Source organism: Oreochromis niloticus, linkage group LG9 (assembly GCF_001858045.2).
Source record: "Oreochromis niloticus isolate F11D_XX linkage group LG9, O_niloticus_UMD_NMBU, whole genome shotgun sequence".
In the NCBI taxonomy this organism is placed as follows: Eukaryota; Metazoa; Chordata; class Actinopteri; order Cichliformes; family Cichlidae; genus Oreochromis; species Oreochromis niloticus.
The window spans coordinates 23,858,449-23,877,020 of record NC_031974.2 but is presented as its reverse complement, the minus strand read 5'-3'; the positions used below and the strand labels follow the sequence as shown (position 1 = coordinate 23,877,020).

The 18,572-nt window shown below is 41.8% G+C and overlaps 1 protein-coding gene across 2 annotated transcripts; it reads right to left on the bottom strand.

Annotated features, from left to right (window-relative positions):
- Window positions 1-13,904: 13,904 nt before the first annotated feature.
- Window positions 13,905-17,735, bottom strand: bloc1s5 (biogenesis of lysosomal organelles complex-1, subunit 5, muted). 2 transcript variants are annotated; one of them, XM_005471696.4, is made up of 6 exons: window positions 17,703-17,735; window positions 17,256-17,351; window positions 16,584-16,666; window positions 15,873-16,002; window positions 15,239-15,297; window positions 13,905-15,083 (listed from the first exon to the last, which is right to left on the bottom strand). In XM_005471696.4, the coding sequence occupies exons 3-6, from the start codon at window positions 16,596-16,598 to the stop codon at window positions 14,913-14,915; spliced, it is 375 nt and encodes a 124-aa protein (XP_005471753.1). In that variant the 5' UTR covers window positions 16,599-16,666; window positions 17,256-17,351; window positions 17,703-17,735; the 3' UTR covers window positions 13,905-14,912. The 2 variants fall into 2 exon arrangements, with proteins under 2 accessions (XP_005471753.1, XP_003443575.1); XM_003443527.5 differs by lacking the exons at window positions 17,256-17,351; window positions 17,703-17,735 and adding an exon at window positions 16,871-17,112.
- Window positions 17,736-18,572: the final 837 nt, after the last annotated feature.

Here is an 18,572-nt window from a genome sequence, read left to right as displayed (position 1 = left end):
CACACACACACACACACACACACACACACACACACACACACACACACAGGATTATTCTGTCCACGGGGAGTACATCCACTGAAAGGAGAAGCCACATACTTGTAGCCGACTTCGTTGCCCAGGAGGATTTGTACGCTGACCTCAAGACAGACATGAGGTGATCTTTCACCTCTGGCCGTAAAAAATATACTAGGCTATCTCTTTGAAGACGTGCAGGAGATATCTTACCTTAGAAAGAGAAAACAGATAAATTCAAAGTCAGCAGTCTGCCGACAGCTGCATCCTTTTTGAGAGGAGACCACTGCAGGTTTGCTCTTACATGACCTGAAAGCTCCGGGGCTCAAAAACACAGATAACTGCAGTTCCTCTGTTGCCCACTTGGGCTGGTTCCAAAAGCAAGTCTCTGTAGACTCCCACATTAAAATGCACAACAGCAGCAGAACTAACCTATATCTATATAACAAATGTTTCCCTGGAATAAAAACAGTTTTGATTTTTCCTGTTGCCTTCTATCACACCCTGTATATATTGGCAGTGATTGAAATGCAGCAGGAGTACTGGGAGCAGTGTTTTACCTCCCAAGGACACAACCTTGAAGGGGATAGGAAATGCATGTTGTTATCTTTTTATAGGAAAAACTTTTTGATTGCACCTTTTTAGTTGGCAGCAATATAGGCGAGATGCAGGTTCATAAAATGCATCAAGGTCGCAGTTTGTTTCCTCTTCTGGGGGCTTTACGTGCTTTTCACTTGCTATAACTCGCTGTGTAGTTAGGCTTAGGTAGCAAAAACTGCTGGGTTAGCAAAATATTGTGGGTTGGGTTTAAATCTATCCCTTCACTGTAAAAGTATCCCCTGCATTTACTTGTCATGGCAAGGGATGTCTTTCCATAGACATGAGTATCAATCTTCTCTCTGAACTTCTGGCATAAGAGCAAATAGGCAAATTACACTAAATGTCAAACTGTTTATTAAAAGAAAGACGCTCTGCAGCCTCGTGTGCTACTGATTGGGCGCACACAGCGAGCTGCCATCCTAAACTCTTTCATGTCACATCAGTGGTTTCCTGTTAGTGTCTTATGATTGCTCCGATCATATTCCTTCTGTGAGTTAGTCTGCTGTACTAACACCAAGGTGTTGGCAGAATGAGAACTCCCACCCACTAAAGTTTATTTGAGCTGTTTTATCAAAATATGGCCTTGACCCACAGCTCTCGCTTGCTCTTGCTTACGTCCCAGCTGTTGCTCACTCAGTGAAACGCAAAGGCCTCTACGGTTAATTTAAAGTAAAAAATGATATATGAGGTTATTTTCCTTGACATGTACACATGATAAATAACCTCTATGTGCAGGTTGGACTCTCCCAAAGGGGCTTCTATTGTTACCAGGGCAAGCCAGCAACCACACATCACTATTTAATCTCAACATGTCATATAGCCGTGGTAAATATGACCAAATTAGCGCCGACATATTTTACATTTATCCCGCTGTAGTGGAGGCCACATACTTGCGGGTGTCTGCTGGTTACCCATTGTTGATTGCTAGGCACCTTGCCAGGCCAGTCATAGCGTGGTGTAATGGGAAAAAGAAAGATGAATAGACTCAGGGGACCCAAGGACACTCTGTTTATTCTCTTAATTTGCCTGAAGTTGGTGGCTGAGAGTGAAAGAGTCAGCAGGTGGTGAACGGGGTGAAAAGTGACCGAAAGAAGCTGCATGTGTGAACTTAAAATTGTTTATGCTACAGTTAAGTTTTGTCCCAGCCCCAAAGTTCAACGAGTGAGAAAGAACTCAAGGCAGAGGACTTGAGACTTTTCTACACCAAAGGAAAATCAGTTTTTAAATACAGGCTGGTCAGGCACAGGCCTTAGAGAGGACACCAGATTCTTTTCCTGTCATAATCGCAGTCTTCGTCTCAGGCTTGCTTGTACATAAAAGTCAGTATGGGGAAATGATGATCAATATATCCTATAAACTGCAAACACACTACTGGTCCTGATTTCTAACCACCTTTAACCTTCAGAACTGCCTTAATTCTTTGCACAGATTCAAAATAGTGCTGAAAACATCCCAAAATGAATCTGTTGGATTGAGATTGAATGACTCCATTTGAGTAGAGTGAACTCACTGTGATGTTCAAGAAAGCAGTTTGAGATGATTTGAGCTTGACCCTTCAGTAAATGAGTACACTGTAGTCACAAAGGGATGGACATGGTCAGCGACAATACTCATGCAGGCTGTGGTGTTTAAATGAAGCTCAGTTGGTACCAAGAGGCCCAAAGTGGGCCAAGAAAAAAAAAATCCCTCACACTGTTACACCACTAGCAGCCTGAACTGCTGATACAAGGCATGATGGATCCATGCCTTCATGTGGTTTATACTACATTTTGACTCTACCGTCCAAATGTTACAGCAGAAATGGAGATTTATCAGACCAGACAACGTTTTCCATACCTGTTCTTAGCTGACAGGAGGGGCATCAAGTGTAGTCTTCTGCTGCTGTAGCCCATCTACTTTAATGTTTAATGTGTCGTGCATTCAGAGACGCTCTTCTGCATACCTTGTTGTTGGAGTTTCTTTTTCCTGCCTATTGGTATGAGGCCGTCTCGCCATTCTCCTCTGACATCAACAAGGCATTGTCATCCAGAGGACTGCTGGTCACTGGATATTTTCTCTTTTTTTCAGGGCATTCTCTGTAAACTCTAGAGGTGATTGTGCAGGAACATCCCAGCAGATCAGCAGTTTCTGAAACGCTCAGAGCACCCGTCTGGCACCAACAACCATGCCACATTCAAAGTCACTTAAATCACCTTTCTTCCTCATAATGCCCAGTGTGAACTTCACAGGTATTCTTGACCATGTTTACGTGCCTCGATGCAGTGGGGTACTGCCATGTGATTGGCCAACTTGACATTTGTGTTAACGAGCAGTTGAATCCAGTGATGTGGTCGGCGAGTGTCTACTGTCTTTCTGTTCCAAACTGGGGTCTGCTTTTCACCAGTGCCAAGGGAAACACTGAGAAACCCTTTAAGAAGACCTTCTGGAACATTTCAGAGTCTATTTCTGACCAAATCTAATTCTGTCATATAAACATATGGGAATTACCTCTCTGGACACTCACTCTTTCTGTAAAAATGCTTAAAGCATTGTCTTCCCACTACTGAACCTGATGCAATCCAAAGCCAGAAGTGTTTCCATTAGGAAGACCGAGACTCATGGCCGTATTATATCCGGGAAACAGGATGTTACCAACAGAGGGGAACCAATGTCATTTGCAGACAGCTCATGCTTAAACCCATGCCGCACGCACCTGTGCTGGAAAAGAAAACAGTTGGGAAAGGGCTTTCCCACATGATTGGAGGACTTCCAGTAAAAAATAAAAAAAAGATTAAAGTGTGGAAATCAGAAAGCACCTTGACTTTTCATCTGGGAGGCTGAAAAGGGGGCGAGGAGGACATAAGAGAAGGTCAGAGGTGAACAAAAGAAAGAGAGCAAAGACAATGGAAATAAAGAAATCGGATAAAAGGATAGAGGAGGCTGAGAGGCTGTGGTGGTTGTGGATTGCCATGACAACGCCCTCTCTATCCAAAGTGTTTTTATGTTCTGCTGCTCTCTGCTGGATCCAGGCAGATGACTAAAGGCGTGCCAGGCCTCATGAGGAGTCTACAGCCTGGAAATACTATCATGTGCCTGTGACCTTACAGGGCTAGCTGTTTTCTCTCTTTTGGAAACTCCACACAGAAGCTGTGCACAGGTTGGATACTGACTGCAAATCACTGCTGCTTTCCAAAAAAAAGAAACAATCACAGGGCAAAACTAACCAAAATCAAGAAGAGCCAAAAATGTCACTGCTAAAATGTCTTTGCTAAGACTTTGTTTTTGTTTTGTTTTGATCGACAAAAGGATTTTTCAAGCAAATCTCATTAAAATGAATCTACATAAAAATGGCCACATGAAGTTTGAATTAATATAAGTAATAGCAATAAAACAATACACAGGAGCTCATTTCACCTTAACAATAGCATGACGTGGAGCTGCACAGCTATCACAAAATGATATGATGACAGGTCTCTCTAAAAATGAGATTTTTAATCTCAATGAGATTTTTACCTGGATAAATAAAGGAGTAATATAGAATCAAACCAAAAAATTCATTCATTGAGAAAGCTCAAGAACACAGAGTGGACTACTGTAAGCATTGTCTTATGACCCGTTTTATCCAAAGCTTCAGACTGGTTCAGACCACCTGAACATCTAACTGTTAACTATGACATCATAAGTAGTCTGATTAATCATATTTATTATGGCTCAGAATAGAGACACTGCATGTCTTTGTCCTCTCTTCCTCCCCTCACAGCAGATGGCCGCCCCTCCTTGAGAGTCTAGTTCTGCTAGAGGTTTCTTCCTGTTAAAAGAGAGTTTTTCCTTCCCACTGTCACCAAAGCTCTTGCTCATAGGGGTTCATATGATTGTTGGGGTTTTCTTTGTTTTCTTTGTATTAATGTAGGGTCTTTACCTTAAAATAACTCCTTGAAGCAACTGTTGTTATGATTTGGCAATATATAAATAAAACGGAATTGAATTGAATCTTTCCTCAAGTACATCCATTGAAAATTTGTCAGGACTTGTCCTTTTGTAGTCTTCTAAATATGAATTTTATATTAGAAAAAGGATGGAAATCTAACTCTGGATACCTCATTGTAAAATCTGAATCTCTGCATGTGTGCACTGCACAGACACATGACCAGCATTCTTACTTTTTGTCAGATTTTGTCATTAAAATACTTCAAAATCACCTGCCCCGTAAACATGATCAGTCCCTACGCAGTCATAAAGGGAGGAGGTAGACAGAGTAAACCTAACAAAAACTCTGCGTTTCCAGTTCCATGTAAACGTTGTTAATTGTGCCCACAGTGATCGCAGTACAGTTGTAGTTTGGACTGTCGCTTTTTCCTAGCTTGGATTAATTTGAAAAAGTGTCTGAACTGATGAAAGAACCTACACAGCTCTGCACTTTGATGAATATTTATACCTGTCACATGAGGTGAGACATCGCAGGTGATGACGGGACCAAGCCCGACTAGGAGGCTGCCTTTTACAGACACTTCTTGGTTCACAGCCTTTCTGTAAAGGCCCCACTTCCTTCTGGTAAAGCCATCAGGATATACTGACCAGGGAGTGAGGGAGTTGAGGTGCAGCAGAGAAAAAAAGAAACAGAAGAGAGGAAGGAATATGAGAGAAGAGGAGAAAAGAGAATTGGGATTTATGGACATCCTAGACATCTTAGCGGTTCAGTTAGTCAGTCAGTGTGACCAACGATGCTTCCGGAAACCCGTTTTTGCGTGTTTTATGTCCAGTTAATCAATAATTCTCATTATCAAAATAATATTTTAGCATAAACAAAAACATACACATACATCCAAAGTGTCCTTGAGCAAGATACTGAATTACTACCAGCTCCATATGTGCTTTGTGGCTGGACCAAGTGTTTGAAGCAGAAAATGGAGCTTCCTTTGAAGGATCAGAAGAAAGCGACATATGATTTGATTCCAAGAGAAGAAAAGTGGTTGTTGTTACATGTGTGGTGTACGTAGGTATCAATGACAACTTACAAATCAAGAAGCTGCCAGGAAGGCTTAAAGTTACAGGGAAAGTAGACTGATACTTCAGCAGACAGTATTTCATATGAGACGAGCCATAAATGTCATCAATAACCAGAGAGGCTACAGTTTGCCTCAGCAAAAGCCGTATATAAAGACTGTCTGTGGTTTTATTCTCTTTGGACATGCTGCAAGACACTTTAAGAGCTCCCCTCCTTCATTGCATCAAGGTTTGTTTTTATTTTTCCCCACTTTAAAAAAAAATTACAGATGCTGTCACCCACTTACTTGTACTACTGCTTGCTCTCATGGAAAATGTAAAAGGGGCCCAGCCTTTGAGGTCAGGCTGTCATTGCCAGTGAGAGGTGGCCAAGTCACAAAACAGATGTTTACTGTTTTTCTAGAGATGATTTGTTCTCTGCTCAGTGTTGACTCAGGTCCAGCTATAACCTCGGTCACCTTAATAGAGTGCTGAGTTAGAGTGGGAAGACGGGGTCACAATGGCTGAACCAGGTGATGATGTTACACTGTAAACGTGGGGCTGTATGCCCATAAACTCCATGGGAACTTTATGGAAGTTATGATTCTGACAGGTGAGCGGATTTGTCCATAATTCAAGTAAATGTGCAATAAAAATGATCGGATGAATCGCACGTAGGAAAGTTGTGTCTGCGCGCTCCTGGATGTGTCACCCTGCATAAGCAGTGAGTATGAATGACTTTTAGGAAGCCTTGGTGTATTTCTGCGTGTGTGTCAGCGCAGCGTGTGCCTTGATGCGTCTGCAGAGGCAGTCATGGACCGGGTAAAGGTCCCTCCACAGAAGCCATTAAGCAGTGCGTCTGCTGGAATAATGTGTTTGACTTGGCTGTAGCAAAGCAGCAGGTGCTGGGAGGACCGGCTTGGAGCTCCTGCTCCCCTTCCTGCTTTGATCTACAGGCCAGGGACCAGTCTTCCCTTCTTGGTGACTTTCCCTTCCATCTTTTCTTTGTCTTCCTGTTTCTTCCCCTTTGTTCCTCCCTCTTCTGTGCCATTCTTGTTATCTCTGCCCTTGTTTGCTTTGTCTCTGTTGTAGGGATTAAATGTTGCTCTTTAACCTTTATGTTTTCTTTCTCTAAGCCAGGTTTCTAGTTGCTAACAATTACATTTTTCAGATTTAGTAGGCAGAGCTTTCAACAGATGGTTGGTGCAACTGTCTCACCTTTAAAAGAAGTCGAGTTACATTAAAAAAAGGCTTTTTTTGTTCTTGATTGAAGTGACATGAGAAGTGTGATCTTGTGTCTCTTGTTTTATCTCTACATTATAAAAATTAAGCTATGGCCAGCAGGCAGTTACCAGCAACTCTAAACAACCACATATATGCAAGTGACTTCCTGGCGACTTTTACAAGTGCCAGGACACTTTGCATTGTAACTTTATGGTTGCTAAGGAAACCTAGATGTGCTACTTTTAGACCATAGATTGTAAAAGATGGACGTAGCTACTATGATGCCACACATTTGTTTTGGAGCCTTGAGTTTGGCATTCTGGTAAACATATGTGGAGTGTAAATTGCTATTAGCAGAATTATTATTGACAATTATTAATTAGCTTTGTTAGCTTATAGTCAACGAGTGGATCCTGTCAAATCCTTAATTTTTGTCCACATATAATGTGATTTGCTCCTTTCACATCTCTTTTTATCTGACAACTGGTCACTAGTGGACATTCCACGCCCCAGTGATGTAGGTAACCCTCTAAAGTATTTAAGTATTTAAGTATTATACATCAGCCAGAAGGAGTGGTGTCCCATCACAAGAACAAGCAAGGCAAGCAGTGCCTCCCCAGCTACACCTAAACATAGACATGAACGTGGTCGCTCTTCTTTCATCTCAAACAGTGTTTTGTTGTAAAGTTTCTTGCTTGTTTCACATCTAGTCTTTACTTTACTGCTAACAGAAGATGTTTTTGTGTGTCTGTGCCCTATTAGACTATATGGGTACACCACAGCTACCTGCTAATACATGCTAAGTGACATACAAATAAAAGCTGTGGCCTACCAGGCTGTTATAGGTGAAATGTGGAAAATAAGCTAGAGACAGAAAAAACAGTTTTGGGTTTATTTGTTTTTTCGGTTTTTGTAATCTGGTTCCTTTTTCAGCCATAAATATGAAGCTAACAACTTGCAAATTTTAGCTTCAAATTTAATGTGAAGATGAAAAATAACTATCTGCAAGGAAGCATTTTTCTTTTATATCACACTTAATGTCCAACTACCCCTTTAAGGTAATGCCTACACTTCACCAAGAATGCTTGTGTTATAAAGCCAAACTTTCTTCCACTTGTGTATTTCTTCCTGGTTACTCTCTTACTGCGAGTCAAATAGTGCTAAATCCAGACTTTTTCTTATAATATATGACTAAACGTGTGTATTTGAATAAAAGACAGCACCACACTGAGCCATAACAAGGTGTCATGACACTTAAAGTTTAACACGGGCATGCAGGAGATGAGTCATAATTTCAGCTCTAGAGCTTCTTCCCCGTTTCTCTGTCTTTCTGTCCCAGCCTCAAGGTAAAGCCATTATGCTTGAAACGAAGAAGCACCAAAAGGTAGCCCACTTTGGAGGAACAGGGGAGGGAAACCATGAAAAGCAAAGCCCAGGGCTGTCTGGGGGCCTCGAGAAAGAGAGAGTTGCCTTTATTGAAGAAGCCCACTCCCATGCATTCTTCTGCCAAGAGCCCTGGCCTCCCTGGAGAAAGCCAGGATGAGACGCTGAACTCATATACAGATGGGGGTTTGTGGGCTGGAGCTGCTCCAAACACACACTGACGCACAAAAAATAATGCACCTTGTTCCTCTGTCTCCTGCCTCACTCATTGTTCTGTCAGTCAGGATGGTTTTAATGCTGTGATCCACAGCGAGGAATCTCTATTTCCTGAATGGGCAACACACATGCAGGGTTTGTAAAGCAAAGCTGATTGATTTATTGGTTTCGGAGGGCTGAGGTAGGTGGAATATTAGATCCTCCTTGGAGAGCTCATTGTGGGTTAGTGAGAGCAAAAGCCCTGGTTTAAAAAACAACAACACAGGAGAGAATTTCCACTTTCTTGAGTCCAGTTTCACCAAACTCACAATGGGAGAAACGTTGCTGTTGTGAAATGTTTTCAGCTCGGGGAGCTTTGAAGGGGTTGAGAGCCTTGTGTATATTGGAAGAAAGGAGTAGTGCTCTGACATTCACAGATAATTTCAGTTTTCAAGTTGGGGTGTCTGTCATAACACTTTAAGGATATACTGGCACTGGAAAAAGCATCTAACAGCTTTAGTTCGTCCATTTCTCTCAGCGGTTTGACGCTACGCTGGCAATCCAGTTTGGCTGATCCGTAAAACTTGCGGTTGCAATCTGGAGACCACATGTTGTGTCTTTTCACTGAGAAAGGTTTCTGATTTCATGTACTATTTAAACTTTTACAGCTATATCAGGTTTTTTTTACTGTACGTCTATTAGTGATGAAAATGAAAACTCAGGCAAGCCTGGGGATATGGCTTAAGTTCACACAAAGACAGGAATGCAGTACACTGAGCACCGATACAGACTAACAACACATTATTTTCATTGTTTTTGTTTTACTGGTATATTTTTAGTGTTTCTGTTAGGCCAATCACTGCAGAGAACTCCACCCACTGCACCGGGGCCTTGAATCTTCTTTTATATTTCCCTTTCTGTTCCATAACTTATTTCCTTAAATCAATACCCAGACAATGAGTTATAAATTACCAATCAAGGACTGGGAGAAAAGGAGAAAACTGCGTTCTCATGCTCAGTGGGTTCGATTTAAATCATAACCTTTATTTCACAACGTCAAAACAGGAACATTTACGGGAGGAAAGATGTAAGTCTAGACTTGAATGAGCTGGCAATAGGTCAGCAATGGAGACAGGTGAACAGACGGAAACAGAATTACTTCAGATAGGGCCCACTAAATCTTCAGTGTATTTTTAAAAGTGGGTATAGAAAGTGTTTTGATATTAATATTAAAGCATCTGACCACATATGTGAAAGCGATGAACCAGAAATGAATGAACTACAACGCTTTGCATTATTATTTTTATAGGATTTCTTTGGAACCATAGACTGTATATAAAAGATGGAAATGTTTGAAAAGCAAAGCCAGTGTGGAACTATGGGAAAACAGCTTTCTGACTTTACCTCTCTAAATGTTTTCATGCAGAGTTTATGGGTTCAGTCATGGTTTGTGTCACGCTGGATAAAATATTAGGTTAACCCTTAACCCAAATTTAATGTACACCATCCAAGTCCAGGTCTAGAAAGCTCCAGAGTGTGTCTGTTTGTGTAGTCCAAGAGAGATAAGATCAGGAAAATACCTGCTTGGTACAGAAAACAGGGAAAAGTCAAAGCCACTCAGGAGGTATGTTGTTGGCATTGAAGCCAGACATTCCTCAAAGGTTCAAGAATCCAGACGACAACAACCTTTGTTGCTGCTGGTAGCCACTGGTCGATGACAGCCCTCTCCCCGTCATCCCTGCCTATTGTTTGGTCAGTGATTGACTGAGGAAGGTGTTTGTTGTTGCTGGAGCCTTATCTGTGTTTCTTGGAGTTGGCAGGAACGCGAGGCTGCTGCGTTAGCACGGCTGTCTGATGAAACTGAACAGATGCAAAACATCATGTACAGTTCAGCTAATTAGATTCTCAAAAAATGGCCACGGTGAAAGTTTCTTTCAAAAAGAGAGAAAGCAGGCACGAGGCCGACTGTAAGAATGTGCAAAGAAAACTGATTTCGCTCACTTTACAGAATGAAAACCAGCATATTGCAGTCTCTGCCTTCTCTGGAGAGCATGTCAGTGCTCGCTAATAAGGAGCACTGGCATTTTTATGGAAAGGTGAGGCATTTAATTTTCAAACCCTTTCTTTCCATTATTGCTTTTTTTTATGTCACCCAGTGCTCATTTTCTAGAGCTGCCAGGGCCTGAGACTATCCAGCATGCTTTGCAAAGTCCCCTCAGAGAAATATCAATTTCATAGAGCAGCTTTGAGAGCTCTCTCGCTCTTATTTAGCGATCCGCTGGGTGAACGTCTGCTACTGCCAAAGAATTCATATTATCACCTAAATTACCATTCACCCAAGACCCATCACCGACTCCCTGGAGTGTTGTTATGTTAGGATATTAACTTGGAAGCGCAGCGCTTTTGTTCATTGGCATTTTCATTTCGCACCCCTTAGTGACTGAATAACGGAGGCCCGTCATGTCGCACAAAAGAAAGAAAGTGAGCCCGCAGAGTCTGAAAATTCTCATAAGCTGTCATGAAAGCGAGGGCAACTTCCCTCGTCACTTTCTATTGTCCCAGCACAAAATATTGAAATTGTGCTCATGTCAGACCTGTTTTTTCCCTCATCGCTCAAATAAAATGAAAGCTGAAAGAAAGAAATTGCTTATTTGTACCAAGCGCTAAGCTTAGCTGAAGTTTACATTACATTCATTTTGTTCCAGAAAGAACAGTACATGAGAAAATGGGCATATAAGCTTCTAACCTGATTTTCTCTCACTGAAAAATCTATATGTGTTACAAATCAATTTGCAGAGCTTTAGTGAAAATCCACATATGCATTGTTAGCAGAAGCTCAAACACCGCTTACATATCCATCTAATCATGCTGTTTTTTAAAAATATATCTGCACATTTAGAGGTGAGTGTTCTTTTTTCTTTTTAGTGTTATTTAAAAGAAAAGAATATTGTACTCTACACTGATTAGTGTGTAATTACATCTTCCAACTAACCAATTCGTTCTCATCTTAATCCCCTAAGAAAAGAAGCAGGCATCGGTTTGTGGAAGCCACCATGTTGCCCGCCATCTTGAATACACCTAATCGTGTTTTATGAATGTGGCTAGAGCAGGGGTGGGCAACTCCAGGCCTCGAGGGCCGGTGTCCCTGCAGGTTTTAGATGTGTCCTTGAACCCACACAGCTGATTTAAATGGCTAAATGACCTCCTCAACATGTCCTGAAGATTCTCCAGAGGCCTGGTAATCAACACACCTGAATCACATGATTAGTTCATTACCAGGCCTCTGGAGAACTTCAAGACATGTTGAGAAGGTAATTTATCCATTTAAATCAGCTGTGATGGATCAAGGACACATCTAAAACCTGCAGGACACCGGCCCTCGTGGACTGGGATTGGGGACCCCTGGACTAGAGGCTAGAGGAGGCAAGTTTTAATTTGTGCCTGTACCTTCAGACTCAAGATATGAAGGAAGAATTTCCTTTCGCCTTAAAGTTTTGTTGTGTAGACTGATGGTGAGTTTGCAAAACAACTAAAGATTTCCTCCCTACATGCAACAGCACCACATCAGATTAGTCTAGACTCCTTGGATGTGACAGAGTTTGCCCTTCCCTGACATTGTGAGCTTTCTGTAGTGGCTGATTTACAAACACAGCAAGATCCTGAAAACTGATTCTTAGAGACATTTGCTTTTATTTGAGCCCATTTCTTAGTGAATCTCACTCCGTGTTATCTGAGCACGTCATCCCTGTGAAATATTCCGTTCTGTTCCAGCGGATGTTGGAAAGCTCTTTTTCAGACGCTGTATCAGATTGCATTCACCAGCACACCCTCTTCTCCGTCCCTTGCCCAAAGGAGCCCCATCTGGGTGCTGCTGTTTCCTTTACCATTTATGTTGGCACGGACAGCAGCACCACCATATCCAGAGAGCACTTCTCTGCCTGCAAAACAGGAAGAACGCACTGCTTTCAGATAGACACTGGAGACAGAAAACAAGCCAGCAACGATCCAGAGGCAGACAGAGGAGGATGGTAACGGGAGATTTTGAGCTGGTGCACAGCCAGTTTCTGCACTTGGCATCGTCTTACTGGATCACATGCCCTCGTCTGTGGACAATCTCTCCGTCCCAGCAACCTATGAGGCTGGGATACTTAATAGGCCAATGTTGTTTGTCGCATATCTTCTCCGTGTAAAAAAACATCGAAGAATTCTGTTTGCCTTAGCCCTGAGCGTGAAATATAAGCTACTTATAGACACTGATCGATGGCAGTGACAAAGCAGTTACTTGGACAGGTGCTGAGGTTTCTGGCTGTACTTTGACTTAAAATCAAAAATTCCCATGAATGTCAAAGCCCGGTGTTATTGCAATCCTTTATTCGCAAACAGCTGCTGATCTAATTCCCAGACTGCTTCAAGTCCATTTCTTTTGGCAATGAGCATGTTTTTATTGACAGCAACAGCCTTTTAGCGCAATCAGGAAGGGACAGCGGAAAGTTACTGTACATTCACCTTTCAGCTTTCCCACACTGTCTCAGCCTTGTTAGCGGGCTGACATGTTCTGGGTGTGTGGGTTTGAACCAGCAAAGAGCAAATCCTGCAATGGACAACTGAGTGGTCAAACGTCTGACCTTAAATCTACACGAGCATCTTTGCAATCTGGGTTTAAATCCAGGCAGAACTGCTCTTTTTAACTAGTGGTATGATTATTGGCTGGAGTGTGAAGTTCAAATCCCACATCCCATATATGGTATGACCAGACTCATGCGGTGCAGGACTTCAATTTTCACCATTGCATTTATCCTGAGTGAAAAAAGCATAGCCAGAAGAGTATGATGAGCTCCACCAGCACAAAGTGGTAACTGTCTGGTGTTACTACAGGCCTGGGTTCAAACACCGTCACTGCAAGGCCAACAGGACTTTTATAGGGCTGCAACCCATTTTTACATTACTGGCATTACACAACAAAGATTAAAACTCATTACAGCAGGTGTAAATACCGAGGCTGTAAGTTCATGATCATAAACACCTCAGTGAAAAGGTAGCTCGCTGGCAGAGGTCGGCCATGTTCCCGTACTGTCACTCCTTGTCAGCTGATGATGGCTTGTCTCCACGTTGGACAGCTGCAGTACTGGGGCAGAGGGAAAGCATATGTTGGCATGCAGACATGCACAGAACAGAGCAGCGCTGGCCTTTTGCTCAAACATCTGCTGGGACGTCTGTGCCCTCTGCGATCTCTCGTGACGTGCCAACCACAGTGCCCTGCTCTGACTTGCACAGACTTGGGCAGAAAGCACAAAGAGGGTCCTTGCACAAGAGCAGTGGGGAAGGCTCTCTGCCAGCCCAATGCCAGAATGTCACTAGTCTGCGGAAGGTCTCGGTTTTTAAAAGTTCCTACAAAAACGCTGCGTTGCTGCAGTCGATGAGTGACCTGTTGTCCAAGCGCGCTTCCTCGTGGGATCATTAGACACGGCTATTCAGACGTCCGGTGTGTGTGCAGTTTGAAGGGAGTGCAGGCGTTTGAGGGGAGGTTCTGTTAAATATTTCTCCTGCTACGTTCTTTGAGATGAACTCTGTTCTCAGCCAAGCCAAGAATGTGCCAAGCGCACCCACCCATCCATTCACCTGTCCCAAAGTGTGCCACCGTGCAAGAAAACAAAACACTTCATTAAAAGCAGAGCATGTTGGTCACGGTCAAGACCAACAAAGTATTTTAGTTCTTTTCCAGTTAATATCACTACATTTACATGCTATTGTGCTCATAGGCTCAAATTTACACTTGTTAGGAACACTACACACAAAGCCTGACGACCATACAGGGCTACAGGGAGATTAAAGCCAGAAAATCCAGATTTGATTTAGAATTTTTGTTTTCACATAAGAATATTCGATTTGAGGTGGCAGGAGAAAGAAAAAACACAACATAAGCTGCTGATGCATATCGGTTTCAGCAAAAAACTTTTATCGTGACAGTTTGTTGACTTGTAGCTAAAGTGAGAGGTCACATGTTCCAAACACAGCAGAGGTGGTGAGAGACGGTTTCTTCTTCACGCACACCTGCCCACAAGGGCTTCTCGAGCGTTTAACGACCTCGCTTTAAGTGCTCGGAACATCTCCCCGTGGTGCCAAACTCAAGGCTGCTTTCAACACGATGTTAATTTACCATCAGGACCCTTCAGGCAGGCATCCATTAAAAACCTTAAAATGTTGAAAATTTCACAGCCAACGAACAATCAAATGACTGCTTGTTTAAAAACGACATATTCCAGGCTTTTTCTTTTCTTTTTTTACATGCTGTACATATTCCATGTGCTTGAGTTTGAGGGCCTGTGAAAACAACAAGTTGTTAATCACGCTTTCATATTTCACGATTTGGAACTTGCTGAATTTAATGCTCTTTTGCTTCCAGCCATCAAGTACACAGAGCAAAGTCAGTAGTTTTGTTTAGTATGTGTAACACAGGCGTGCAGGACCGACTGTATTCACTGAATAAGAGAGGGCACATTGTGCACTCGCATCCTCACGGGAACATCAGCAGATCAGAGGGTAAACTTGGCCAGCTCCTTCTTCTTTTCGTTGTATTTAGTGCTGAGTTGTCCTACAGCCCGTGCGTGCTCTTCATCCACCTCCTCCTTTAATCTCTGCTGCTCCTTCAGGAACTCGGCCCAGTCTTCTTTCAGCTGCTCCATGTTCGCCTTCAGCTGGGTGCCCTGGCATGACACGAAGAAATCAAAAGAACTCAAGAAAATGATTTATTTAAATGTTAAAGTGAATCGAGCACTGTGCTGTATAAGGAGGGCAAATTCAAACTATCACAATTGCCTTTAAAGCAACTCTTTTAGAAGTTGCCTTGGTGTGTTTTTACCTGTTGGGCCTCTAGCTCCCTCTGCTGGACTCTCTCTGCCATGTGATTAGCAGCGTCCACTGTGGGACAAAACAAAGCGAAGGTGCGAAAATATTATTTCCACACATGAGTCGGACTCTCCAAGATGCCTAGAGACTCAAGATCTTAGCAGCAATAAGTTCACAGTAAGCTACAGAACATCATGGATGGAATCAACTCAGATACAGCATCTGTCTGTACAATGGTGATAACAACTGAATGCTGGTTATGTTTGTTACAATGTTTCTTCCTCCTCTGAGTGGTCATGGCAACAGCCAGAGGAGACATCATACAAACAAGCTTTTGCTGCTACACCTCGACTAGATTTTCTTATTTGTTGGATTTCCAAACATCTAATTTTTCATATTTTCCTCTATACACCTGGTTTTGTATTCATTCATCCACACATGTTGAAGCTGTAGAGTTTGTCTCCATGGATACGAATGAAGAGGTAACATAGAAACTAATGTGCTGCAGAAAAGTACAGAAAAAAATGAAAATACTTAACACATTAACACAAACGACTAAATTAAGTGAATGATTCATGAACTATGAAATAAGATTTAAGCAAAAACCAAAAAAAGTTTCATGTGTGGCTGTGGGTGGAGTAACTTACACCGTTTACTGATGTCAGACAGCTGATGTTTCATGTCCTCGAAATTTGCTGGCGGCATTTGCTCGTTCGTTTCCAGCACGCTTTTATTGATGTTCTCCAGCAGACGGCTCTCCCTGTACCCCCGCTTTTCCTGAATGACAGCGCAACAAGTCAGCCTGTGCTCTAAACAGCAGGTTTTTTGCCACTAACTAAAATGAATGAATAAATAAATAAGGTCGCTGAGTGCAAATGTGACAGTTAAATGTGAATTCCTGTCTGCATAGACAGCGACAGATATGTGATTTTTGACCATTTATGACAATTATTTGCTGTAATATTGGAAACAAGTTGCAGGTAATTGCCAACTTAATCCCATTCAGTCACAGGCTGATAGCAGACTGACTGTCTTATGGCAACATTTACAGCAGGTGCTAGTGACAGAGTCGGTGTTTTTAACAATCTCAGCTAAGCTAATAAATAAGAATACATGTTAATGCAATACTGTATTTCTTTTGAATTTTTTTGGTTACTTGCAACTTGGTGCTGGTTCTCTGTCACAATGGTGTGAAAGGATAAAGCTGATATAAGTTATAATTGGGACTAGAACAAACCAGGCTACATTTTTAGGTTTTCAAGGGGTCGTTCAGAGACGTTTGTGGCTGAGGGACTTTATGTCGCACACTTGTGAGTGACTCCATGCAGAGCAAACTCTATCATGCTTTCACAGTGTACCTCAAACTCTCTCATAAAGTAGCGGATCTCTGCATTGATGACCGGTCTGTGGTCCAGCAGTCGTGACTGGATATCACCCACATCTGCAGGATGAGCACAGATTGGAATAAACACACTTCACACTAAACAGACACATTTAACAACCTGTGTTTTAAAAGGTATCTTCAGTCCCAGCACACTGACAGATCAGCCCCTCTGTCTGTGCTTTATTAGCTCAGCGGTGGTTTTAAATAAGTGCTTTAAAAAGCAGGGAGCGAAGCTGATTTTCTGATATGAGTTTAACTCACCTTTAGCTATCTTGTCCATTATTTTGAGCTCTCCTGTCAGAGTCCCTTTACCTTTTATCCCCTCCCCTTTGGGGCTGCTAGTTAGCTTAACCAACTGCTCTCCAAATGCTAAGCTAATTAACAGCAGAGGACGTAGTTAATATAGCAAAACTATTAGCTATTAAACCTTAAACCAACAACGATGCAAAATCCTAACACATATCACATGATTCAAAATACAAATGCTACTTCCGGGAATGCTTTGGACTGAACCAAAGAGGTGGGGAGGGGTGTTCATGATTTTTAAACGTGCATTTTATTTACATTCTGTGTGGGTTTGTTATAGTTTTGTTACTGTCACTTCCTACAACATATTTTTGACATTTATGTAGGTGTATGCACGAACCTAAGTTGGAGGACAATGACGTGCTGGTTGCTGTTTTCTCCGCAGGCTTGCATGAGTGGCTCTGGCTTGTATATGAGGCAGTGTCGTGTGTAGTGCCTGGTTGTGGACAGCAGATGTCAGTGTTACTCTGCGGTGGAGCAAAGCGGCTGTAAGTATCGCTGTTTGACTCTCAGTTCCTTATCAGTAGAGAAGCCAGGCTGTTACAAGGATTATTTATAAATATATTCATTATGTCAAAATCTATGCAGCAACTACAAAATAAAATAAAAATAAAAATTCAGTCAGTCAAGATATTGATTTTAAGTAGGACTGTACTTATATACTTTTACTCGGTGATAAAATACCGGGTTGCTAGGTTGTGGAAAAATCTCTTTAGCTCGTTTGTACATTTGGATTTAATATTCTTAAACTGTGTTTCGTTTTTTGGGTAGACACTGCCAAATTTACCTTCTGTGATCTGTCTCCTGGAAATCCTGCAGAGTATCTAAACCCAGTTAAATTTATTAACAGCATAATCATATTTTTAGAAATATACCTTAGAGAGTGGAAAACACTGAGTAACATTTCTTTGTAACTGTGTTCTAACTAAGAGAAAGAATACCCAGCAGCTAGAGGAATTGTTCAAGACCAACCCAAAAGTTTCTCCTATTAATGCTTGTAATAAAAAAAAAATTAAAAAAAATCAACTTATCTTCATTGAATTTGTTTGTGCTAAATTTGTCTAGTAATTGGAGAGCCATAGTTCTTTTTGATAAAATATTATTTAGATTATCCTGATATATATTCTTTATATATTCTTTGGGGAATGCTCACAACTCCTGTAATAAAACATATGCACAAAGAAAATGTGCAGAAAAAGCAGAAAGTAGAAAAATCATTGACTGACCTTCATAAGATTAAAATCCAGGGCTGGCAAAAACACCAGTGCCTGAATTATCTTGTCTAAGCAAATGCTTTTTTTTTCACACTTCACAAAATGCAAATATATGAGCATAAATGTATTAATAAACTCAGCACTTGTGGCAAGAGCAAAGTATTTCCATCAGAAGTGAGGAGAGGTGATGTTTGGGGGCAAATAAGTTTGCTCGTGAGCCCCAAATTCACTTAGACTGTCATGCTCACTTAAGAGAAAACAAACATTAAGACACCACTTAAGTCCCAGCGCTGTCCACATTGTTTAGTTAAACACTCATTACATGCACCATTAGTTTTGAGTTGGGCCTATTAAAGAGATTAAATGATTGATCAACAGCTGAGGGATAAAAAAACAAGGCCTTCGCTGACGCCTCGGGTTTGTGGGAAAAAGCTGAGAGGATC